The sequence below is a fragment of the Silurus meridionalis genome, chromosome 12, assembly GCF_014805685.1.
Source record: "Silurus meridionalis isolate SWU-2019-XX chromosome 12, ASM1480568v1, whole genome shotgun sequence".
Taxonomy (NCBI): Eukaryota; Metazoa; Chordata; class Actinopteri; order Siluriformes; family Siluridae; genus Silurus; species Silurus meridionalis.
This window is the reverse complement of record NC_060895.1, coordinates 25,524,266-25,550,483: the sequence shown is the minus strand read 5'-3', so window position 1 is coordinate 25,550,483 and position 26,218 is coordinate 25,524,266. Positions and strand designations below refer to the sequence as shown.

The window sequence follows — 26,218 nt, the reverse complement described above, 5'->3', positions numbered from 1 at the left end:
TGAGATAAGACGGATCACTGAGGTAAGACGGTGCTGGTCCATTTTTGGCCTTGTAGGCAAGCATCAGTGTTTTGAATCTGATGCGTGCAGCTACTGGAAGCCAGTGAAGGGAGCGCAGCAGTGGGGTAGTGTGGGAAAACTTGGGCTGATTGAACACAAGTCGTGCAGCTGCGTTTTGGATCATTTGCAGTGAACGAATAGCGTTTAGGGGAGACCTGCCAGCAGAGAGTTGCAGTAGTCAAGTCTTGAAATGACAAGAGAGTGAACAAGCACCTGGGCAGCCTGTGTGGCAGAAATGGTCGAATCCTTCGGAGGTTATAGAGAAGAAATCGACAAGAACGAGCAACATTAGCGACATGTGGGAAAAAAGACAGTTAATTGTCTATATTTACCCCAAGGTTAGGAGCAGTGGCTAAAGGGGAGAGCAGATCATCAGATAGATTGTTAGATCATCAGCTGGGTTTCTGGCTGTATCTACATATCGCCAATCATGTGACTCAGTTAGGTCTTGGATTTCTGCTATTCTAGTGCCTACAAAGACTTTAAAACTGCAAGATTCAGATCTTAGCCATGAAAGAACTGTAGTTTAATCGGACCATAAGATCACTTAGCTGATCTTAAGAGTGAGTTCATTTTCGAGCAGCTTCGATAGTTGGGCACCAATAAGGGCTGCACACAGCTCTAGTCTAGGAATGGTTTGTTTACGTTTAGGGGCAATTTTGAAAATGCCAATCAGGAAAGCAAGCTGTATTCTACCTTCTTGATCTTCAGTTCTTAAGTATGCTACGGCACCGTATGCTTGCTCTGAAGCATCACAGAAGATATGAATTTGTTTCGTGGTATTGGGCCTATCCATATCTGGCATAACATAACATAACATCAGGGAAGTGTGACCTGAGAAAGAATGGGTAGTTCATTTTCCCATTCACACCAGGCTTTCACTAAATCTGTGGGCAACATGGGATCATCCCAACCCCTGTGTTTGTTCCACAACTGCTGAATTAGAATTTTGGCACGGGTGGTGAAGGGAAGGATGAATCCCAAGGGGTCACACTGTCTTGCTACTATCCTATAGATGTGCCGCATAGTGGGTGTGGTTTTGAGTGTTGGGCGGTGTTTGTAACCGAGTATATCTAAGTTATAATTCCATCTCAGTCCAAGAGTGGATTCTTGGTGATCAGTCTTGTCATGTGATAACCAAAGCTCAATGCTATCTGAATGGGCCTCTTTGGGGAGATGATTAATGACTCTTGGAATATTACAGGCCCACTGTCTAATCTCAAATCCACCACTAGCAAGAAGGCCACATAACCCATCCACTACCTGCTTGGCTTCATCTGCGGTCATTAAGCTTTTAAGGCAGTTGTCTACGTAAAAGTTCCTTTCTACTGTCAATCTGAGAGTATTGTTAGGTTGGGTGTTGTCAAGAACATGGCGTTGCAAGGCATAGATGGCACAACAGGGGCTACAAGTTGTGCCAAAAGGTAGTACTTGCCACTCATAAATACTGGGAAGGTTATTGGTTTGAAAGTCACACCATACAAAGCGAAGGAGAGTTCTGTCTTCAGGCAGTAGGCGGACCTGATGAAACATACCCTTAATATCTCCACTTATTGCCACGAAATGTTCTCTAAAGCGCAACAGCACTCCTAAAAGGGAAGGGCTAAGTGTAGGTCCAGCAAGGAGGTAATTATTCAGATTCTGGCCTACATGTTCGAAAGAACAGTTGAACACTACTCTTTTCTTCCCATTATGTTGTACCATGTGGTGTGGAATGAACCATGACTCTTTTCCGGTGTTTACAGAGTCAGTGGTGAGTTTGACTACATAGCGGCACTTCTCTAGTTTCTTAATCTCTTCGTTATATGCAACTGCCCTTTCAGGATCCTTTGCCAACTGCCGCTCTATACCTCTTAAGTTGGGCATAACAGAGTCCTTAGAGGTACAGAGTTGTGGCATATTAGCTTTCCTTAAAAGGGGAGTTGCGTAGCAATTTACTCCATCTACCATCACCCTGGTTGTTCTGGTTTGTAACAGATCCATTGCCACTTGATCCTGCTTTGATCGCGTGACTAATTTCTCATTCCTGTGTGGGATGGTATCGCTTTGCCAGAGTCTCTCTACATTTCGGGATAGTTCTTCCATTTGGGGAGTGATAGAGATATGTAAGCATTGTTGAGGCTGTATCTGTTGCTTCGGGTGGTTCAAAGATAGGGACTGGAGTCTCTATGACCTGCTGTGGTCGGGGAGCTAGCAGAGCTGCCTGCGGATTTACTGTTAAATTCTGCATATCCTTATAAAGGGTTTTAAATTGTCGGAATTCCTCGTGAAAGGCCACTTGATTTTTATACAGTTGCCTAACTATCTTCTCCAGGTCTTGAAGCTTTGAGTTATGCCTGACGGATGTGGGTGCAGCCTCGTCTGGTTGTAACAAAGGCTTCTCCTCTTCATCACTTTCGAAAGGCTGTGAAGGAATGTCCTTTAGGTGTTGGTATCTCTGCTGGAGTGTTGCAATGGGATACGAGTGTTCAGCTAAACCTAAGTGCTCAGAGGTAAAGGCATTCTGGATCCAGTAACTCTTTTGGGGCTGCGTTATAGAACGTACTCTAAAGGAAACTGCAGCCCCATTGAGTTTCTTGATATCTTGTCGAATAGTTCTTAATGTTAAATCTTCCTTCTGTCCTTGTAACCCTAGTTTCTTAGCTGCAGCTGGGAGTAACATAGTCCTTTCGAATCCGTCATCAAGTACTGCATAAGTGTTCAGGGCTCGATTGTTGTGCTGTAATACAACGGGAATCACTTTTAGCAGGACACGTTTGGAACCTTCTGGCCTGTCTAGATACAGAGTTTTGTTCGTGGAACTCACTAGACAGGTACTCTCCCTTTGAGGTCGGCTATTAACCTCATGAAGGATTTGAAGATGTTTTTCCACTGCACAGACGACAGGGCTTCTTTAGGGTACAATCTTTGGCCAGGTGTGATCGTCCACATTTCCAACAACGCTTGTTGTCTTTGATCTATTTGATCATCTGCTCTGTACTGAACACCTGGAAAGTGGTACACTAGCTTAAATAATGTTCAGTACTTTGGCAGTATGGGCACAGAGGTCTGCTCTGTTCAGATCCCCGTGCCCATACTGCCAAAGTACCAAACATTATTTAAGCCAGTGTACCACTTTCCAGGCGTTTAGTACAGAGCAGATGATCACACACACACACACACACACACACACACACACACACACACACACACACACACACACCCACGCACACACACACACACACACACACACAATGCTGGTTGTATATACAGTGAAACCCGGTTATGTCGATGTCCTAGGGGGTCGCCAAAAAGCATCGAGGTAACCGATGATCGAGATAAACAAAAATCAAAATGGCGGCAATATATTAACGTGCTTGAAATTTCTTTATGTACATGATGTGCGTTAATAAATGAGATTGTGCATGCACGTGTTTTTTAAGGGTTTTTTTACACAACAGCGTTGCCGCGATTTGTTTGATGAAGGCATGCTATAAAAATACATACAGTACATGTTTATCTGTCAGGAATCCACCTGCCACGCCCCCTTCGGCCCCCTTCAGCGTGGCAGGTGCTTTCTCGGCCGCTTTCTCTGAAGCTCCGCTTCAATTGCGCACATATGGTGCTCGTTTAGCATCATCACCAGCTCCTATTTAAACTTCCACACTCTCACTGTCCGTTATTGTTGGTATATGTTGGTTCACGGTGGTCGTTGTTATCGCGCATGCGTATCCCTGTACGTGTCTTCCCACCGGCACTCTCTCAACGGCTGCTCTTTTCTTCCCAAAGCGCATCGCGGATTCCCCCGGTCCGCGCCGCCAAGCGCGGCTTTCGCCTCCCATTCATCGCATAACATTTAACAACAAAAGGCATATGTGCACTAACTAACAGCAGAGATTCACCAGTTGTCAGGAATCCACCTGCCATGCCTCCTTCAGAGGCTGTCATTGCCTCCGCGCGCTAACAAGCTCGCAGCGCAAATCATGCACAGCTGAAGCGCGTTACTCACTCACTCCCGGCTCCCATATAAACCGTTCACTCACCCACACTCGGGGTCCGTTATTATATGTGTTCATGCGTGGTCGTGTGTATGCTGCATACCGTCTCCTCCCGGACTCCTCGCTCACTCCACAACTGCGTTTTTCTTCCCCAGCGCACCTCGGACTTCCGACGCTTCCCCGTCGCTTCCTCGATAACGCACCGTTGATGTTATTATTGGACTGCAGTTTGCCGGATTATCCCGATCTACGCGGGTATTTTGTGTTGGCTCTGCCTTTGTTAAATAAAGTTTCTGTTTGCCGTTACTCCGGCTTCCGCCTCCGCTCCACGCCTAACACCAGTATACAATACAACACCTGTAGCAGCTGTAAGACTTGATTATTCCGCCACTTCCGCGAGTTCTTCTGCGGCTGCACCGAGATAACCGACGTTAAATGGCAAATTTTCCCCCCCTTGTGCTCGAGATATTAGGGTTCGGCGACATAACCGATAAAAAATGCTTAGAAAAAGCAAGAATTTGGCGGTTCCACTTCAAAAATGTCGACTTAATAGGGTTGTCGAGATAACCGAGGGCGAGATAACCGGGTTCCACTGTACAGTATATTACAGATATAAAATGCAGAATTGATTGTGATAGATAGATAGATAGATAGATAGATAGACTAAACATGGATTATGTTGGAGAATTTGTTACATCACAAGACAGTTTAGATCAGCTGACCAATCAAAAGCTAGTACACTGTGTGTGTGTGTGTGTGTGTGTGTGTGTGTGTGTGTGTGTGTGTGTGTGTGTGTGTGAAAGTTCTCTCACTCCACATCTTTCGGACAGTGAGGCAGGTGAACACGAGTCTGAGCTTCAGCACACACATCACTGCAGCATGTCAGTCTGAAGAACTAGAAGAAGAATAACATGAAGGAGAAAACTGAGATTTATAAGAAGGAGAATTAGAGGAATGTGTACTGAGTGACTTCCTCATGCTGAGGAACGCATGAGGACGATTAAGCAAAAGTACGATTTGGACATAATTCCATTTTGCAGAAAAAAGTGACTTCATATAACAGATCATTCAAACGGCATTTTCTTTGGTAGAAGAAGAAGAAGAAGAAGAAGAAGGAGAATTAAATTTTTATATATTTCTATCTGTATCTCAGTGATCAGATGTATTATATTTAATAGAGAAAACAGTTGATCAGTTGTAGGATCCTGGTCACTCAGGAACCAGCAGAAAGAGGAGATTTTTTATGAAGGAAATATTTCTTACATTTACAATGCATTTGGCCGACACCCGTTTTTTTTATTTATACAACTTAGCATTTGAAAGTTAGGGGCCTGGCTCAAGGGCCCAACACTGGCAACTTGTTGGTGCTGGGATTTAAACTCTAATCTTTTGATCAGAATTCCAATGTGTATGAATTTACAGACTGCCTGAACCCAGATTTCAGCCCAAGAGCTTTCAGAAGAAGTTCATCCGCAAAAAGGTTTCAAATATCGCAGAAGTATTTGTGTAGTTTGTTCAGAATTTCAGCTGAATCCATTTTAATCTTAATCATAAAGTTTTTTTTAAGTTGCTTTGAAGTGTTTTCCTGAATCATCCTTAATATTAGTAAACCAGGAAGTGCATTTCTCAAAACTATTTGTACAAACAGCACAACACATTGGATTGAAAACCTGAACTTTTCTCAAAATCCTCAGTTCATCTCTAAAACATCAGTAATTGTGTGAATGAACATCTCATTACCATCAGAATCACGAGTCCTTTTTGTTATCGTTCACAAACACAAAGTTTAGGTGCCGGGTTTCAGTATTTCTGATATAAACTACGGTTTGGATCAAAGTGACTAAAAATCTACAAGTTTAAATTTTTCTTTATGAACTTTATGAAGTTCAGCAGCACAAATGTATTTATATGAGTGACCATCTGTGAGCAACAGTATGGTTTCATGCCGAGGAAGAGCACCACAGACGCATTATTTGCTTTGAGAATGTTGATGGAGAAGTATAGAGAAGGTCAGAAGGAGTTGCATTGTGTGTTTGTGGATTTAGAGAAAGCGTACGACAGGGTGGAGAGAGGAGTTGTGGTATTGTATGAGGAAGTCTGGTGTGTCAGAGAAGTATGTGAGGGTGGTGCAGGACAAGTATGAGGACAGTGTGACAGCAGTGAAGTGTGCATTAGGAACGACAGACTGGTTCAAGGTGGAGGTTGGACTGCATCAAGGATCGGCCCTGAGCCCTTTCCTGTTTGCAGTGGTGATGGACAGGTTGAAGGACGAAGTCAGACAGGAGTCTTCATGGACTATGATGTTTGTGGATGATATTGTGATTAGTGGTGAGAGTAGGGAGCAGGTGGAGAAGAGCCTGGAGAGGTGGAGGTACACGCTGGAGTGAAGGAGAATGAAAGTCAGTAGGAGTAAGACATGTACATGTGTGTGAATGAGAGGGAGGGCAGTGGAGGGGTGCAGTTGCAGGGAGAAGAGGTGGAGAAGGTGGAGGAGTTCAGGTACCTGGGGTCAACAGTGCAAAGTAATGGAGAGTGTGTTAGAGAAGTGAAGAAAAGAGTGCAGGCAGGGTGGAGTGGGTGGAGAAGAGTGATAGCAGGAGTGATTTGTGATAGAAGAGTATCTGTGAGAGTGAAAGGGAAAGTTTATAGGACTGTGGTGAGACCTGAGATGTTGTATGGTTTAGAGACAGTGGCATTGAGTAAAAGACAGGAGGTGGAGCTGGAGGTAGGAGAGCTGAAGATGTTGAGATGTTCATTGGGAGTGACGATGATGGACAGGATTAGAAATGAGTTTATTAGAGGGACAGCACATGTAGGACGTTTTGGAGACAAAGTGAGGGAGGTGAGATTGAGATGGTTTGGACATGTGCAGAGGAGGGACATGGGGTATATCAGTAGGAGAATGCTGAGGATGGAGACAACAGGAAGGAGGAAAAGAGGAAGACCAAGGAGGAGGTTTATGGATGTGGTGAGGGAAAACATGCTGGTAGTTGGTGTGACAGAGGCAGATGTAGAGGACAGAGGGGTATGGAGACAGATGATCTGCTGTGGTGCCCCCTAATGAAAGCAGCCGAATGAAGAAGAAGAAGAGGAAGAAAAAGAAGAAGGATAACAGACAGGAGTCACACTTTTACTGTATTGTATTAGTGTTCGTTCATTTCCTGCTTCTTCATCCATTTACAGAAATTGTAGTTCCGTGTTTTGCTCTGTTTCCAACTGAAGGTTCACGAGATTCACCAGAGAGTCGATCACTGGTTGATCTGATGCTGTTCACTCGCTTTCATCAAATAGAGACACGTTTACAAACAAATAAAAGTTTAATAGAAATTTAAACTCGACAGATTCTGACAACTTCTTTAACCATTTTACATTCGAGATGTTTTTGGGGGTTAAAACTATTCAGATGAGAATGATAACAAGTCAAGTCAAGTTTATTTCTATTGCACTTTTCACAACAGACATCGTCTCAAAGCAGATTTACAGAATGTAACAGTGAAGGTGAATGATGTGTGTTTATCCCTGATGAGCAGCCGTGGAGACTGTTTCTTTAAGGAATTTTGTGTTTCCTTCAGTAGGAGTGTGGAGAAGTGAGATCATTACACCAAGGAGGTAAACACTGGAGGAACTGATGCTGATGGAGTTGCAGGTATTATTTCATTCTTCACTTTTTTATTGTACATGATCCATGTTAATGATGGGGTGTGGCTTTGGTAACTGATTTGCACATAGGGAAGTTATGAAATCTTTAAAAAAAAAAAAATTAAGTAATTCTGGAAATATTTTCAGTTTATTCTTTTTTTTTTTGTTTCTCAGTCAATCTGAGGAAGTTCATGAGACAATGAAATAGACATTAAAACTCAAATATACATTTTAAGTCTCCACTGACCCCCAGCTCAACCCCAATTATACTGATTTATACATATACCAGTGAGTGATTCAATTCAATTAATTTTTATTTGTATTGCGCTTTTAACAATAAACATCGTCTCAGAGCAGCTTTACAGATAATGTGGTGATTAAAAGTGAAGATATTCTTTATAAGTGTAAATTTGTCCCTGATGAACAAGTCGGTGGCGACTGTGGTGAAGGAAAAACTCCCCGAGATGGCATAAGGAAGAAACCTTTAGAGGAACCTGACTCAAGAGGGAACCTCATCCTAATCTGGACCGAATGTCCATTTATTGCAGATAAACGAGGTTGTGGGTTACAGTGAAGATGATCAGAAGCGAAATGTAGTCCTGAGTCAATGTAGCAGACAGTTGATATTAACTACAGTCCAAATCCATCGTCAAAGCTCCTGTTCTTACTCTGGAATTTTACGGATCCCCAGGCCATAGATGAGAAACATCTCCAGCTGCAAAGAGTCGCCTTCAATCATAGAGAACATCATCCAGAGGCAGACCAGGATGAAGTGGGTAGATCCGAGGAGAGGAGCAGGAACAGTGGTCACTGGTGCCTCAGGAGCATGTTTAACAAGAGAGAGAGAGAAAGAGAGAGAGAGAGAGAGAGAGAGAGAGAGAGAGAGAGAGAGAGAGAGAAGAGTCAAGAGAGTCAAGAGTCAAGAAGCTTTTATTGTCATTTCAACCATATATAGCTGATGCAGTATACAGTGAAATGAGACAACGTTTCTCCTGAACCCAGGTGCTACATAAAACAACATAAAAACAACAGTCACAGTACAGAAGAACAAAGGGCCAGGAACTAAGATCCTCACCACATAAAGTGCATGTGTGCAACTGGTGCAAACAGTGCAAAAGACAACACAAGACAGTGCAAGACAACACAAGACAGTGCAGAACAATACAAAATACACAAAATATAAAAATAAAAGCAGCAGTAGCTCCGCCAGTAAAACTTGTCGTGACAGGATAAGGTGCACAGTAGCAGAAATGTAAACAAATATAAACAGAATTTTGCAATCCTATAATAGTGTAAAAAATATGGTAGCAGCAATCAAGATAAAGTGAACAGTGACCAATGGATTCACAGAATAATGTGCAAATAGAGCAAGTCCCGGAGATCAGCAACAAACGGCATGTAAACATTATGCTATAATGAGAGGTGTGAATGGTGCTGAGACCTGGGTGTGTGAAGTGTATGTGTGTTGAGTCCGGTTGTGCAGATCAGTCACTCAGTTGTGTGTAAGTGTGTGTGTGTGTGTGTGTGTGTGTGTGTGTGTGAGAGAGAGTTCAGTCCAGATGTTTGTTCAGGAGCCTGACGGCTTATGGAAAAAACTGTTACACAGTCTTGTTGTGGCGGCCCGAATGCTTCGGAACCATTTTCCTGATGGTAGGAGGGTGAAGTATGTGTGATGGTGTGTGTGGTCGTCCACAATGCTGTTTGCTTTATGGATGCAGTGTGTGGTGTAAATGTCCATGATAGAGGGAGAGAGACTCGATGATCTTCTCAGCTGTCCTCACTATCCTCTGTAGGGTCTTGCGATCCGAGACGGTGCAATTCCCAAACCAGGCAGTGATGCAGCTGCTCACGATGCTCTCGATGGTCCCTCTATAGAACATGGTCAGGATGGGGAGGGAGATGGGCTTTTCTCAGCCTTCTCAGGAAGTAGAGACGCTGCTGGGCTTTCTTGGTGATGGAGCTGGTGTTAAGTGACCAGGTGAGGTTATCCGCCAGATGAACACCAAGGAATTTGGTGCTCTTGACGATCTCCACTGAAGATCCATCGATGATCAGTGGAGAATGGTCACTCTGTGCTCTTCTGAAGTCAACAACCATCTCTTTGGTTTTGTCCACGTTCAGAGACAGGTTGTTGGCTCCACACCAGGCTGTTAGCCGTTGCACCTCCTCTCTGTATGCTGACTCGTCGTTCTTGCTGATTAGACCCACCACGGTCGTGTCATCAGCAAACTTGATGATATGATTCGGGGGTGTGATCAGGGTGAAAGTAGGAACAAGACTCACTGTAGCAGCAGAACTAAAAGAGAGAAGCAGAAGGAAACACAGACATGAGGATCTCTGGGATAAGAGACGACCCACCACACCACCATCAACAAACCTGAGTGAACTTGTGAGAGTGAGGAGACGACAGCATTCAAATATCCCAGTTCACCAAACACTCCATATCCATGATCCCTCCAGATCTGCTCCTTTACCTCACAAACATCTACTGACTAAAGACTCCACTAAATAAATATGTGTTCAGCCTCGACTTGAACACTGAGACTGTGTCTGAGTCCCGAACACTGATTGGAAGGTTGTTCCATAACTGTGGTGTTTATGTGAGAAACATCTGCCCCCTGCTGGAGTCTTCATTATTTGATCTAAGTAGGCGTGGAGGATCATCGTGGTACAGAAGTTCACTCATATACTGCGGCGTGAGAGCGTTAAGTGCTTTATATGTCCGTAGTAGTATTTTATAATCAGTGTGAGATGTAATTGGGAGCAGTGTAGATGATTAAAACAGGGCTGATGTGATCATATTTTCTAGATCTAGTGAGGACTCTTGCTGCTGCATTCTGAACTAACTGAAGCTTATTTCTGCACTTACTCCAACACCCAGACAGTAAAGCGTTACAGTAGTCTAATCTAGATGTTACAAAAGCATCAACTAGTTTTTATGCATCCTGTAACATCATGTTTCTAATTTTAGCAATATTTCTAAGGTGAAAGAAGGAGATCCTGGTGATATTATTCACATGAGACTCAAAGGAAAGACTCGGGTCAATAATCACACCAAGGTCTTTGACTGCTGTACACACTGAGACAGAAACACCATCCAGAGATGCTACAGAATCAGAAAGTTTGCTTCTAGAGTAAACCTTTCCTTCTTCTTGCAGATATAAAGAGAAAAAGCATTGGGCCTAAGACAGATCCTTGCGGAACACCAAACTTTACCTAAGAAAGTGTGGAGAACTCACCATTTACATCAACAAACTGATAGCGATCAGTCAGATTAGACCTGAGCCAGGAGAGAGCTTTATCTCAATTTCACACTAAACCCATAACTACTAATGATCTTGATAAAATGGCCAACAACATAGACCTTATCCTCAATAGCACATTAGACACCGTTGCCCCCATCCGGTTAAAAAAGGTTACAGAACAAGCACCTGCACCTTGGTATAATAGTCATACGCATGCCCTCAAGAGAACAGTCCGTAATCCTGAGAGAAAATGGAGAAAATTGGAGGTATTTAGAATTGCGTATAAAGACCGTATGCTCAGCTACAGACAGGTGCTAAAAGCTGCTAGAGCTGAACATCTGAGCGAACTCATAGAAAACAACAAAAACAATCCCAGGTTCCTTTTTTCTACAGTAGCTAAACTAACTACAAATCAGGGATCTGAAAATTGTGTTCCATCACAGTTTAGTAGTGAGGACTTTATGAATTTCTTCATAAAAATAGATAACAGAAAAACAATTGTGGCAGTTCAACCTCTGAGACCATCTCCTGAGACAGTGTTACCTTCAACTCCACAACTCCACTATTTGACATGTATAGGACAGGAAGAGCTGTATGATGTTATTATCAAAGCTAAATCAACAACATGTCAGTTAGATCCCATTCCAACAAATCTACTAAAGGAAGTGTTATATACAGCTGGTGAGTCTCTTCTGAATATTATTAACTCCTCACTATCGTTAGGTCACGTCCCTAAATCCCTCAAGCTAGCAGTTATTAAGCCCCTCATTAAAAAACCTAATCTGGATCCAAACACGCTATCGAATTACAGACCAATTTCAAATCTCCCATTTATGTCTAAGATTTTAGAAAAGATTGTCGCTGCCCAGTTATGTTCCCACTTGCAAGAGAACAATATCTTTGAAGAGTTTCAGTCAGGTTTTAGGCTCCATCATAGCACAGAAACTGCTCTAGTTAAAATCACTAATGACCTGTTTTTAGCTTTAGACCAAGGCTTCATCTCGCTGTTAGTTTTACTAGATCTTAGTGCTGCGTTCGACACTATAGATCATGATCTTCTCCTAGATCGCTTACAGAATTACATTGGTATTCAGGGACAGGCATTAAGCTGGTTTAAATCCTACCTGTCCGATCGTTACCATTTCGTAGATTTAAATGGAGAGCTATCCAGGCTAATGCTAGTGAACTATGGCGTGCCACAAGGTTCAGTTCTAGGACCCCTGCTCTTCACAATATACATGTTTCCCTTAGGAAATATTATTAGAAGGCATGGAATTAGCTTCCATTGTTATGCTGATGATACCCAGCTATATATCTCATCTAAACCAGGCTATACAGCTCAATTAACCTGGATAACTGACCTCCAGAATAGACTACTGTAATGCGTTACTAGGTGGATGTCCTGCGTCATTAATAAACAAGCTTCAGTTAGTCCAGAATGCGGCAGCCAGAATTCTCACAAGGTCAAGAAAATATGATTACATAACCCCGATCTTATCGTCCCTACATTGGCTTCCGGTTAAGTTTCGAATAGTCTACAAACTACTGCTACTCACTTATAAAGCACTAAATGGATTGGCTCCCATGTATCTCTCCAGTCTTCTATCACGCTACAATCCGTCATGCTCCCTGAGATTTTAAAATGCTGGGCTTCTAGTAGTTCCTAGAATAGCAAAGTCCACTAAAGGTGGTAGAGCGTTTTCACATTTAGCTCCTAAACTCTGGAATAGTCTTCCTGACAGTGTTCGGGGCTCATACACACTCACCCAGTTTAAGTGCAGATTAAAAACATATCTTTTTAGCAAAGCCTACACATAACACACATCACATCATAACCGTGTGCTCCAGAACATCTGATCACATGCACATTATCAACTTGTGCTGTTAATATCATGAACAGCAGCTACGCTAATTCCTCTCCACTGCTTCTCTTTCTCTCCCCATCCGGAGGCTTCCTGAGGTTTGGCCAGCTCCAGTCATGTCCCACCTCATGAAGATTATGGACCTTTGAAGAAGTAGATGCCAAACTCGCAAACATCCTGAACCATCTAGAGACGTACCAGTGCCAATTGGATCCCACTGCATGTTTGGAGTTTGACATTGGACCTCCTGAAGTGTTTAAAGGCTCTGGCATGGAGAAGCTGATGCTGGATCTGTGATGATCACAAATGTTGAGCTCAGTAGCTCCTACTTTTATACCAAAGACTGTTAAAAGAACATTTACTTATAATCTTATACTCCAGTGCTCATGTTAGTTCTCACTCTCCAGTGTTCTGTATTGTTGAAAGATTTATGATCAAACTCTTGATGTCACCCAAATGAGGATGGGTTCCCCTTTTGAGTTTGGTTCCTCACAAGGTTTCTTCCTCATTACATCTAAGGGAGTTTTTCCTTGCCACAGTTCATCAGGGATAAATGCACACCATTCACCTTGACTGTTGATTTCTGTAAAGCTGCTTTGAGACAATGTCTGTTGTGAAAAGCGCTATACAAATAAACTTGACTTGACTTGAGAGTTGTTCCCTTTATTTCAACAACATTCTCCAGTCCAGCAAGCAGGAGATTATGATCAATGGTGTGAAAAGCTGCACTGAGGTCAAGCAAAACAAGTAAAGAGACAAAACCCTGATCAGAGGCCAATAACAGTTGATTTCATAAATGTTATTCCTCAGTAGATGTGAGCTGAACTGCTGTGCTACAACCTTTTCTAGAATCTTGGATATAAAGGGGAGGTTTGATATTGGACTGTAGTTGGACAGCTGACAGGGTGAAGGTCAGGTTTCTTAATAAGGGGGTTGATAACTGCAGTTTGAAGGATTTAGGTACAAAACCAGTGCTAATGGAAGAGTTTATTATTTTATATTATAATCTGGATTTTGTTCCTGATGTATTCAACTTTTATAAAAAAAATTATGAAATCATTACTACCTATTGGTGGTGTGCATGTGAGTGCAGTGCTTTTATTTCCTGTTTGTTTTGCTGCAGTACAGAGACCTGCTTTCAGACACTAAATGTTTTATGTTGGTGTAAAGAACTTTGAATGTTTTACATTTGTGTTTAATATTTTCAGATTATTATAATAAATAGCTGTGACTCCGCCTCCTCTGCCATTTAAACGGGGCTGAATGATACATCTGAATGATCAGCTCATGTGTGGTATAGATTAAATTGAGCTCATTATCATAACAGGGGTGCTAATACTTTTGAGCACTCACTACCCTCACCTTCCTGTTTCCTTCTGTTGAAACTAATGAAAACTATCAAATACGGTAAGCAGCACAATGTGGATGTTCCGGTCACGGGTATTATTGCGTATTGTATTTATTTAAAACTAATTATAACACACACACACACACACACACACACACACACACACACACACTGAATGGATCACAGGATGATGATTTATAAAGCAATTTTATTCCATTAAAATGAACACATGCTGGTTAAACTAAGCAGAATGTTGAGATTGAATCTCAAAAATGTTCATCAGTGCTGAGGTCTGAAACCCACAACCTTCTGTAACTGAACTAGGAATTTGTCTATGCCAGGACACATCCTTTGGGATTCCCTAATTTGGGATGGCCTAATAGATGCCTTTAAAGTTTAGTGTTAATCATCTGTAAATAACGAGGTTTAAACCCATAACCTGGATGGTGAATGCTCTCTGCCACTCTCAGAATCTCAGTCCTGGAATATGACCTCATAAGCCTCGGAGACGGAAAGCGAGGACGAGGAAGTAAAACCCACCGCCTTCCTGCACCATCTGCCCCCTCTGAGTGTCGATCGTCATGACGACGCGTCCGTCACTCGGCAGAGCCCGACCTCGCCCGTGCATAACAGATTTCTAACAAATTTCGTATCCTTACATTTACAGCAGTTCCTGAAAGGGAATGGAACACATGTCCACATGGCAGCAGGATTCGTGTTTAAAGAGGATCGGCGGAGGGCACCGTGGACGCTGAGGGCGTTGTCATGGCGATGTCGGGCAGCAAGCGGCAGCTGGTGATAATGTCGATTTTGTCGCACACGGCTCGGAGGTCGTCCATGGCGACACGGACAGCGTGCGAGGCGGCGATGATGACGCTCTGGGAGTGGCTCAGGTGAGACGTGGCCGCTTTGACGTCTCTGGTTGCCGCGTGATAAACCTGCCGGACACTCTGACTCACGTCGGCACACAGACGTGCGTTACTCTCCTGCAGTTTCTGCTGAAGCAGCGAGTTAACGTGACTGCCGGGTGCAGACGCAGACGTATGCACGGGCGAGGTCGGGCTCTGCCGAGTGACGGACGCGTCGTCATGACGATCGACACTCAGAGGGGGCAGATGGTGCAGGAAGGCGGTGGGTTTTACTTCCTCGTCCTCGCTTTCCGTCTCCGAGGCTTCACCCGGAACTGTGAGTCCAGACGACGTGTAGAGTTCCTGATCAGAGTCTGATCAGAGTATACATTTTTATAAAGTTTTTTCACATTCTCACGTTTCAGTGCCAGATAAACGGGCTGTTCTCATTCAATTAGCTGCAAATAACAGATTAAACATATCAAATGTTAATAAAAATTCGACTTAAATAAGATTTATTAAAATTATAAAACAAGATATACTGTATAAAGGCGGAAAAATCCTCTCTATTTACATTCAGACTTCCGGAGCTGCGAGCGCGATCATGTGACTGTGACGCGTAATAAAACGCATGATTTTAGAGCAATAAAATCATGCTTTTAGCAAAAAGGTATAACTGTAAGAAACTCTTCAGGATGACATACAAATCCATGTTTTAGTCAGAAATAAGAAATTATTGAACCCTGTGCTTGTAAAATAAAGTCATTAAGATGTAAAATCATTGTTCCAAATAGTATTGAGTGCTGAAATTGTTCACTCTGAATTCAGAGATTTCTATTGTACATTTGACAGTAAGAGACCTGTAGGAGAGGGTGTGTTTTCCTCCAGATTAAATATAGACTTTGTTGGTATTAAAAACTCAGATATGGGCATTTTTTTGGAAATCAGAGTGAATTTGGTCTATTGCACACTTGTGCTAGTCAAAGTCCCTACCAGTGGCGGATGGCCAATAGAGGGCGCTGCCATCCCTGAACCACACACGCAAAATTATAATCATAAAACTTATTTAAATGTGTATTTGTATGATGTAATATATTAGAAAATTATCTGTGGAAAATATTTTTTTTTCCACAAACACCATATGTCCTCTCTGTGTGCACCACTCAATTTCAGCTGAGGGGCAATCGAGAAATTGCCCAAAGGAGGCGGGTCTTTGTAGAATTGAGTCAAATGCCTATTCAATATATAAATATAAGATGTGACAATTTAGCCAATCAGCATCCTCAATTCTTATCTGCAATGGGCGATTTTTTTGTCACCCCCAAACTGCTCAAATGAGGGCTTGGCCAGTAGTGGCGCGATGTTATGTGACAATGGCGGACTCCGGTGTAATTAGTTCCGGACACAAAAACTCTAAAATCTCTACTCCAATGCCCGTTTGAGAAGAGAACTATGGCAGAAAAACTGAAGGTAAAAGAACTGGGTCCAGATCAGCCTAAACTCTGAATCAGACAGCAGACAAGCGGAAAGGGGAAGACGTACACGCGAAGCTACTCTTCACGTTGGTACACCAAAAAGGTCTGGCTATGTGGGTGCGTTTCTGCTAATGCCTTATTTTGCTTTCCGTGCTTGCTGTTTTAAACAACTGGGGCAGATACAGCATGGACAGTTACGGGAGTGAGAGATATGAAGCACCTTTCTGAAAAAAATAAGAACACACCAGGGGACACATGGATAATTGTCAAACTAGCCTTTTGGGAAGAATGAACAGCGCTACTCAGTTAGACGACGGCCACAGGATTGCGATAAGAAACTGTCTGCATTTCAATAAATCATATTGCAGCGCTTGCTGAAATTGTTTGCTGTGCCAGTGTGCCACAGCCCCACTTAAGAAAATTTTCAGCTGCCACTGGTCCCTACCAAAGTTATTTTATTGGAAGCTCTATGGAAAGCCATCTGGCTCACATCTTGTCCTTGTAGAGCTGAAACTATAGTTAATAAATGCTAAAAACCAGAAAGAGTTACTAAAAGGTCACCAAATAAAATGCCTAGCAGTTGCTTTGTGGGTTAAGGAGGATTAGGGTGCAAAAGTTGCTGCAATGCTTCTTGAACCATAACCTTACGGTCAGTAACCCAGAGGTAATCCTTTGGCCACCACTCACCCAACCACAAATTACTGAAGGCCATGCAGATACACACAGACTAAGTTTTTCAAAGTAACCAAGCTTTTATTTTGCACAGATTTACACTAATCATATTGAGGTGAGGAACTCTGGGTAAAGATCACTTCACCACTAGACACTATTCCTGATGTGTGAGAAGAGCCTTCTTCTGCTGCAGCTTCTCTTCCTGAAGGAGAAGAAAAAGAAAATCAATAAGCCAGTCATGAGGGAAAAACCAGACTGTTAAGGAGTCCACCTACTTCTTCTGGAGCACTGTGGTTCACAAGAGTCCTGTGCACTTGGAAGGCAGACAGCTGTACTGCAATGGATGTAGATCTGAAAAGACAAGACAATGAGCTTATTCCTGTACAAAAGCATAAAGCAGAAAAAGGAAACGCAAGCCTTTACCGTCTCATGCAGTGGAGCCTTAGCGGTCTCATCCACAAATGTGAACATCTTGAAAACAAAGCGCCTGTAATGGGTAGGGTGGGCAAGTCCAGATGTTTCATTAACTGGTACCAGCTTGGTCAAATAACGGTCATCCATGTAGGGGCACCTTCAGAATACACCAAGTCATCATTATTTCCTGTCCAGTACAGTCATTAGAATACACAAATTCAAGACAAGAACTTACCCATTCACCAGAAGGTCCCACTGACGAGAGCTGTAGGGGTTCGGGGAAGCAGTGGCCCAACAGCCGTTCAGAACCAGGACAATATTTGGATCCGTTCTCCCCAAGCTGTGCACTTCAACGTAAACAGGTTCCCTCAGAATCTTGGTCACAGGATAGTCAGCAACAGTGTAGTACGAGTTATAGGCCACTTGTTCTGTTGGGGAAAGTCAGATTTTGTTGAAGCCATGAACACTTGACTCACACCAGCATCCAGACAGAGGTCTCACCTTCTGCACAGCCCTTTACTGCACAGTGGCTTTTTCCTAGTCTTAGTTCTACTTGAAGTGGTCCAGAAGCAACAAGAGGCATGGGGTCAGCATTAGCCGAAGGTTCAAAAGTCAATGCCGCAAAGCCAACACCTGAATATCTACACTGGAAGTAAAGCCTAAAAAGAAAACAGTAGATCAGTTAAAGTTCTAAAGAGGTCTCCACCACAAGTTTTAGTTAAACCTACTCATAAGTCGTGTTTCTTGTGATGACACCATGGGGTCCAACTCCAACTTCATAGGATGAGAACATCATGTTTTCATAGATCACATATCCAGCTTGAACCTGGACAGAGTGGAGAACAATCTAAGACACAGGAAAGTGACCCATAATATGTTTGTGGCAAGAAACTAGAACATACCATCATGATGGTCCCACAAGCAGTGACAGGAAACTGGTAGACAGCAAAAATTGCATTGGAGTCAACAGGACTACAGGGCCCAGTGTTTCCTCCCAGCATGCTGATGGAACTGAGGCTTATCCTGGGAAGGGTTGTATCTCTGGCCACCACCAACACAAACTGGCCATCAAGGGTACACTGGACAGTCACTGGAAACACCAAGAAGAAAAATCAGTTTCTCATTTCTACCCACAATCAAAACTCAGTACTTCAAACATACCAGTTTTCCCATAGTAGCACTGCTGGCCATCAAAACAGCAGTTCAAGGAGTTACACCGAGCAGCCTGTACTCCAGGTTCTCCACAAGGAACCCTTTCATAGTCCTTCACTTGGCACTGCTGAACAAAGCCAGGCATCTGTGGCTGCAAAGTTGGCTTTGGAAGAACTTGAGGATCATGAAACAGCACCTTCACACCTGGTGGAGCTGCAGGTGAGCTACTCACAAACGTGACAGCAAGAAGACCGCCGACAAGTCCGAAACCTACCCCAGAAGCCACCATTTTCTCCTGAACTACACACACCAGTATACTGACTACTAGCAGCAGTTACCTTTTATTGTGTCTTTTGTCCCAATTGAATTTGGAATCTCCGCCTACTTAACGAGTCATTAATGATCTTCCAGCTGTGTGTCATCAGTAACCTCATTAACCACCGCCTTCTTGGTTTGTTCAGGGAGACGTTAAAATGGAGACTTGTTCGAGTTAATTATCACTTTTTAGTGATAGTTAGTTCAAAGCCAATAGCTGCAAGCCTGAGCGACGACAACCAATCAAAACGAGGGAAGTGAATATTTATTAATTATAGATGCATATGAAATACTAACTTAGTACATCAAATTTAATTTGTTAAAATGAACTTATTGGAGAAATGATTCTCTATTAATTAAAATATTCTGTAGCTTTCGTTGTCACTGTGATCAGAAAGAAAAGAAATACTAAATAAAAGTTGCTCTAATATAATAAATGTTCCTGTGGCTCTGTGACTGTCAGTAGATGTGACCTGATACCTTCTTTTACACGCTCAAGTTTATTTCTCAGGTTTATTTCTGTTGTTCTAACCCACACAAAGGATTCGTTTTCCTCACGGTGAAGGTTCTACCATGCTTTCAAACAACTTAAACATAATCATGGTTCTACATGTGAAGCAGAAGGTCCTCGAAGAATCGTTCTGGCCAGATGGGGTGTTCTACCCATGCAGAGGTTTCTTTTAGTCAGTGTGAAGGTTCTTCCATGCCAGGAGAGAACTCTACTGACTCCCAACATTAACTTTGTGTGACGTTTAAGGTTCTCAGAAGGGTCAGTCGGAGGGTCTTCTGATCAACTAGGGCATCCACGGAGTCTGAAGATACCTCCACCTGATGCCACCTTCTTCTTCTTTCGGCTGCTCCCAGTAGGGGGCGCCACATTGGATCATCCATCAACTACCAACTACCTGCATGTCTTCCCTCACCACATTCATAAACCTACACACACACACACACACACACACACACACACACACACACAGACACACACACACACAGACACACAATTACATTATATATACTGTAAATACACAAACCCAGCCATTAGGGGGGCACAAGCCAGTGCACTCTTAGTGCCGGTCCCAAGCCCGGGTAAATGGGGAGGGTTGCGTTAGGAAGGGCATCCAGCGTAAAACATGTGCCAAATCAAATATGCGGATCACAAAGGAGAATTTCATACCGGATCGGTCGAGGCCTGGGTTAACAACGACCGCCACAGGTATCGTTAGCCGACAGGGTACCAGTGGAAATTGGGCTACTGTTGGCCGAAGGAGGAGAAGGAGAGGAGGAAGACGTCTACAGAGACGGCAGGAAAAGGAGCAGTGTAGGAGAGTAGAGGTTCGGGTTGGTACTTTAAATGTTGGTACTATGACGGGTAAAGGGAGAGAGGTAGCTGAAATGATGGAGAGGAGAAAGGTAGATATGCTGTGTGTTCAGGAGACCAAGTGGAAAGGGATTAAGGCCAGGAACATTGGAGGTGGATTTAAACTGTTTTATCATGGTGTGGATGGAAAGAGAAATGGTGTAGGGGTGATTCTGAAGGAAGAGTACAGTAAGAGTGTAGTGGAGTTTCTGATAGGGTGATGATCGTGAAGGTGGAAGTTGAAGGGATGATGATAAATGTCATCAGTGCCTATGCTCCACAAGTTGGCTGTGAGATGGAGGAAAAGGAAAGATTCTGGAGTGAATTAGATGACGTGGTAGATGGTGTACCTAGGAAAGAACGATTGGTGATTGGGGCAGACTTTAATGGGCATGTAGGTGAAGGGAACAGAGGTGATGAGGAGGTGATGGGTAGGTATGGTTTTAAGGAGAGGAATGTGAAAGGGCAGATGGTGGTAGATTTTGCTAAAAGGATGGAAATGGCAGTGGTGAACACGTATTTTAAGAAGAAGGAGGATCATAGGGTGACGTATAGGAGTGGAGGAAGGTGCACACAGGTGGACTTTGTGCTATGCAGGAGATGCAACCTGAAGGAGATTGAGACTGTAAGGTGTTGGCGGGGACAGTGTAGCTAGACAGCATCGGATGGTGGTCTGTAGGATGGTTTTGGAGGCGAAGAAGAAGAGGAGGAATGTAAGGATTGAAAGAAGAATAAGATGGTGGAAACTGAAGGAGGAAGAGTGTAGTGTGAGGTTCAGGGAAGAGGTCAGACAGGGGCTCGGTGGTGGTGAAGAGGTGCGGATGATTGGGGAACTACTGCAGGAGTGATGAGGGAGGCAGCTAGAAAAGTACTTGGTGTGACATCTGGAAATAGAAAGCAAGACAAGGAGACGTGGTGGTGGAATGAGGAAGTGCAGGAGAGCATTAGGGGAAAGAGGTTGGCAAAACAGAAGTGGGATCGACAGAGTGATGAGAAAAGTAGGCAGGAGTACAAGGAGATGCGGCAGCAGGTAAAAAGGGATGTGGCAAAAGCCAAGGAAAAGGCATATGAGGAGCTGTATAAGAGGTTGGACACTAAGGAAGGAGAAAAGGAGTTATACCGATTGGCCAGGCAGAGGGACCGAGCTGGGAAGGATGTACTGCAAGTTAGAGCAATAAAGGATGGAGAGGGAAATGTGTTGACTAGTGAGGAGAGTGTGTTGAGAAGGTGGAGGGAGTATTTTGAGCAGCTGATGAATGAGGAAAATCACAGAGAGAGAAGGTTGGAGGATGTGGAGTTGGTGAAGCAGGATGTAGATAGGATTAGTAAGGAGGAAGTGAGAGCAGCGATTAAGAGGATGAAGAATGGAAAGTCGGTTGGACCAGATGGCATACCGGTAGAGGCGTGAGATGTTTAGGAGAGATGGCAGTGGAGTTTTTAACCAGATTGTTTAACAGGATTCTGGAAGGGGAGAGGATGCCTGAGGAATGGAGAAGGAGTGTGCTGGTACCGATCTTTAAGCATAAGGGAGATGTGCAGACCTGCAGTAACTACAGGGGAATTAAGTTGATCAGTCACACCATGAAGTTATGGGAAAGAGTAGTGGAAGCCAGGCTGAGAGAAGAGGTGACCATCTGTGAGCAACAGTATGGTTTCATGCCGAGGAAGAGCACCACAGATGCCTTATTTGCTTTGAGGATGTTGATGGAGAAGTATAGAGAAGGACAGAAGGAATTGCATTGTGTATTTGTGGATTTAGAGAAAGCGCACGACAGAGTGCCAAGAGAGGAGTTGTGGTATTGTATGAGGAAGTCAGGTGTGTCAGAGAAGTATGTGGGTGGTGCAGGACATGTATGAGGACAGTGTGACGGCAGTGAAGTGTGCAGTAGGTACGACAGACTGGTTCAGAGTGAAGGTTGGACTGCATCAAGGATCGGCCCTGAGCCCTTTCCTGTTTGCAGTGGTGATGGACAGGTTGACGGATAAGGTCAGACAGGAGTCTCCTGGACTATGATGTTTGCAGATGATATTGTGATTTGTGGTGAGAGTAGAGAGCAGGTTGAGAAGAGCCTGGAGAGGTGGAGATATGCGCTGGAGAGAAGGGGAATGAAAGTCAGTAGGAGTAAGACAGAGTACATGTGTGTGAATGAGAGGGAGGGCAGTGGAGTGATGCGGTTGCAGGGAGAAGAGGTGGAGAAGGTGGAGGAGTTCAGGTACCTGGGGTCAACAGTGCAGAGTAATGGAGAGTGTGTTAGAGAAGTAAAGAAAAGAGTGCAGGCAGGGTGGAGTGGTGGAGAAGAGTGACAGGAGTGATTTGTGATAGTAGGGTATCTGCAAGAATGAAAGGGAAAGTTTATAGGACTGTGGTGAGACCTGAGATGTTGTATGGATTAGAGACAGTGGCATTGAGTAAAAGACAGGAGGTGGAGCTGGAGGTAGCAGAGCTGAAGATGTTGAGATGTTCGTTGCTAGTGGCGACGATGGACAGGATTAGAAATGAGTTTATTAGAGGGACAGTGCATGTAGGACGTTTTGGAGACAAGGTGAGGGAGGTGAGATTGAGATGGTTTGGACATGTGCACACTCAAAAAAATATGTTGGACTTACTTAACTTTCTTATGTCAACAGGTTCCACGTAGCTCAGTAAGATTGCATTTAATTAACAATATTAATTTCAGTAAACTTAAGTTAATTACATAAAGTTAATGTAATGTTGTTTAGTTAAACCAACTTAACATTCTTAATTTAGTTTTAATATGGAGAAAACATACAGTCTGTCCTGCCTTATGAAAAGAGTTTATTTTTCAGGACCTGGACCTTGTTTGAATGCTTGTGTGCATTTAGTTCCATAAATAACTTTTGAAATACTTCAAAAGTGTATCTCAGATCTTGTGGATAAGCCAAGTTTAATCCATAAATTAGACCAAGTATCGCAGAACATGCATTTGCCACATTGTTCAGGTTTTCAAATATTTGGATGCCTTTAATGATGATGCCAACATCTTCATATGGGTCTGTAGCATCTGCTCCTTCATGTACGAAGTCATAGATTCCCAGGGTGGTGTTGAGCATCGAGGTTGCAACGACATCATGTTTAACACCCTAAAAATATTAAGTATAAAAAGAGAATTACCAACAGATCAAGAGGGGGAGGAGGGGTTTGTTGCACAGAAACATAAAATATGTTTTAGAAAAATGTAAATGTACCATATACTCCTTCACAAGGTTTGATGGTCTTCATTCAGGTAGACAGTAAGGGCTTTCAGGATGCATTTACGTTTTTTTCTTGATGGAGACGATCTGAACAATGTAAAATGAGAATAAGTTAGCGCTTTACTGTACATCTAAAACTTTAAGTAGCATCATACAGATTATCCCACTGTGATGTTTTTACAAAAGTCAAGTTTGTCAATTCTAGCGACCAGTACAAGACATCCAAAAATGGTCCTAAATCAGGAGAATTTTTCAATTTCTGCTATGGAAAAGATGCACAATAATCCTTGATGTCAGAGTTGTTCCAATTGTTGCAGGTGCAAAAACACAACTCTGGTGAATATTGTTTCATTAAAACAGTCTGGTTCCAAATGAAAAGTCTCAGATTCGGTAACACCCTGAAATTGAGTTACGGCACAGAGGTTTTCCAAGACGGGTTCTACTTGGAATAGGACTCGTCTATCAAAGAAGTCGAGTCCTCGCACTGTGCGTCAGGTGCAGCAAAATGTCACAGTACATGTTGGAATCCACGTTTCTCGCAATGAACCACAGCTCATGATGCTACCACCACCATGCTTGACTGTATGCAATTGTGTGACTGGACACAATTTTCTCCACACACGCTGGACTCCATCTGAGCCAGACAAGTTTATCTTAGTCTCATCAAAGGACATGGTTCCAGAAATTCATGCTCTTGGACAGGTCGTCTTCAGCAAACTTTTTGTGGGTTTTCTTATGAGCAGCTTCAGAAGAGGCTCCTACTGGGACGATGGCCTGCAAACCGATGTTGCAGTGTGTAGCGTCTGGTCTGAGCACTGACAAGCGAAGCTTCCGCTTTTGCAACCTCTAAAGCAATGCTGCAGCAATTCTGCACCTGACGCACAGTGCGAGGACTCGACTTCTTTGATGGAACCGTATATATATATATATATATATATATATATATATATATATATATATATGTGTATATATACACACACACACACACACGTATATGCATGCGCACACACCAAAATTTAGAGATATACTACACCAAAAGTATATATATATATATATATATATATATATATATATATATATATATATATATATATATATATATATTATTATTATTATTATTATTATTGTGTTCTAGAAATATTAGCTCTAGGAATGGCCTACTAATATCCGATCACTGTCGTCCTCCTGCCAGACAAAGACAAACAGCATGGCAAAGATTAATATTACCCTAATAATAAGAATCGAATAATAAAATCAAATAATCACATTTCAACAAATATAAATTAAATTAAGGCGAAAAATGTAACTAACATGAATGTGAAACTCACACATGAGGAACACGCTAACATCATGAAAATATCATACAAAACATGAGATTATTCGCGATTAACCAACCAAACCTAATAACATCCTCAATATATATAGATTAAAAAGTGAAATCTCACCTGGCTGTGTGTCCACATGGTAAAATCTTCGCTTGTTTTCTCTTTTTGCACCTGAACTTTGTTTAAACTGATTCCCATTAAATCACGCCGATCATAAACAGAGCAGAAAAGTTCGCGTTGAATCTGCTTTTCATCTGCGCATGCGCGGATATTACTCCACCTGTTGACCAAAGAGCGGTACTGCAGAAGCAACACAACTCTGTTTCATTCGTTTTATTTCAATTAGTTGTGTTAAACTGAAATCTTACTATTTTTACATTTTGTCAACACGACTATTTTAATTTTAATACACAAACTTAAGTACATTATTTAATTTCAACTTAGTTATATTCTTTAGACCAACAGCAGCCACATTTCATTTTATTCATATCAGTAGGAGAATGCTGAGGATGGAGACACCAGGAAGGAGGAAAAAAGGAAGACCAAGGAGGAGGTTTATGGATGTGGTGAGGGAAAACATGCTGGTAGTTGGTGTGACAGAGGCAGATGTAGAGGACAGAGGGGTATAGATACAGATGATCTGCTGTGGTGCCCCCTAATGAAAGCAGCCGAATGAAGAAGAAGAAGAGGAAGAAAAAGAAGAAGGATAACAGACAGGAGTCACACTTTTACTGTATTGTATTAGTGTTCGTTCATTTCCTGCTTCTTCATCCATTTACAGAAATTGTAGTTCCGTGTTTTGCTCTGTTTCCAACTGAAGGTTCACGAGATTCACCAGAGAGTCGATCACTGGTTGATCTGATGCTGTTCACTCGCTTTCATCAAATAGAGACACGTTTACAAACAAATAAAAGTTTAATAGAAATTTTAACTCGACAGATTCTGACAACTTCTTTAACCATTTTACATTCGAGATGTTTTTGGGGGTTAAAACTATTCAGATGAGAATGATAACAAGTCAAGTCAAGTTTATTTCTATTGCACTTTTCACAACAGACATCGTCTCAAAGCAGATTTACAGAATGTAACAGTGAAGGTGAATGGTGTGTGTTTATCCCTGATGAGCAGCCGTGGAGACTGTGTTGAAGGAAAAACTCCCTTAGATGTTATGAGGAAGAAACCTTGAGAGAAACCAGACTCAAAAGCAGAACCTCATCCTCATTACATTACTGATAATGTAGGAAACAGCAGACACTTGTACACTTGTTTCTTACAAACATCTAAACCACTGCGCTACCCCTCCACCTAATTTA

General features: G+C 42.7%; 2 protein-coding genes and 1 long non-coding RNA gene across 4 annotated transcripts; all 3 read right to left on the bottom strand.

Annotated features, from left to right (window-relative positions):
* Positions 1-14,823: 14,823 nt before the first annotated feature.
* On the bottom strand, positions 14,824-16,005 carry LOC124394338 (biogenesis of lysosome-related organelles complex 1 subunit 3-like). The gene is made up of 2 exons (XM_046862475.1): positions 15,951-16,005; positions 14,824-15,353 (listed from the first exon to the last, which is right to left on the bottom strand). Exons 1-2 carry the CDS (start codon positions 16,003-16,005, stop codon positions 14,851-14,853), a joined length of 558 nt encoding a protein of 185 aa, XP_046718431.1. The 3' UTR covers positions 14,824-14,850.
* Positions 16,006-17,186: 1,181 nt separating this feature from the next.
* Positions 17,187-19,008, bottom strand: LOC124394474 (zona pellucida sperm-binding protein 4-like). 2 transcript variants are annotated; one of them, XM_046862711.1, is made up of 8 exons: positions 18,702-19,008; positions 18,443-18,630; positions 18,269-18,366; positions 18,042-18,199; positions 17,776-17,968; positions 17,550-17,697; positions 17,402-17,477; positions 17,187-17,328 (listed from the first exon to the last, which is right to left on the bottom strand). In XM_046862711.1, exons 1-8 carry the CDS (start codon positions 18,979-18,981, stop codon positions 17,228-17,230), a joined length of 1,242 nt encoding a protein of 413 aa, XP_046718667.1. In that variant the 5' UTR covers positions 18,982-19,008; the 3' UTR covers positions 17,187-17,227. The 2 variants fall into 2 exon arrangements, with proteins under 2 accessions (XP_046718667.1, XP_046718666.1); XM_046862710.1 differs by having other exon boundaries at positions 17,402-17,697.
* A 4,248-nt stretch (positions 19,009-23,256) lies between these two features.
* On the bottom strand, positions 23,257-25,215 carry LOC124394477. Its single transcript, XR_006927497.1, has 3 exons — positions 25,026-25,215; positions 23,575-23,667; positions 23,257-23,469 (listed from the first exon to the last, which is right to left on the bottom strand). It is a non-coding gene; the product is annotated as an uncharacterized LOC124394477 (long non-coding RNA).
* Positions 25,216-26,218: the final 1,003 nt, after the last annotated feature.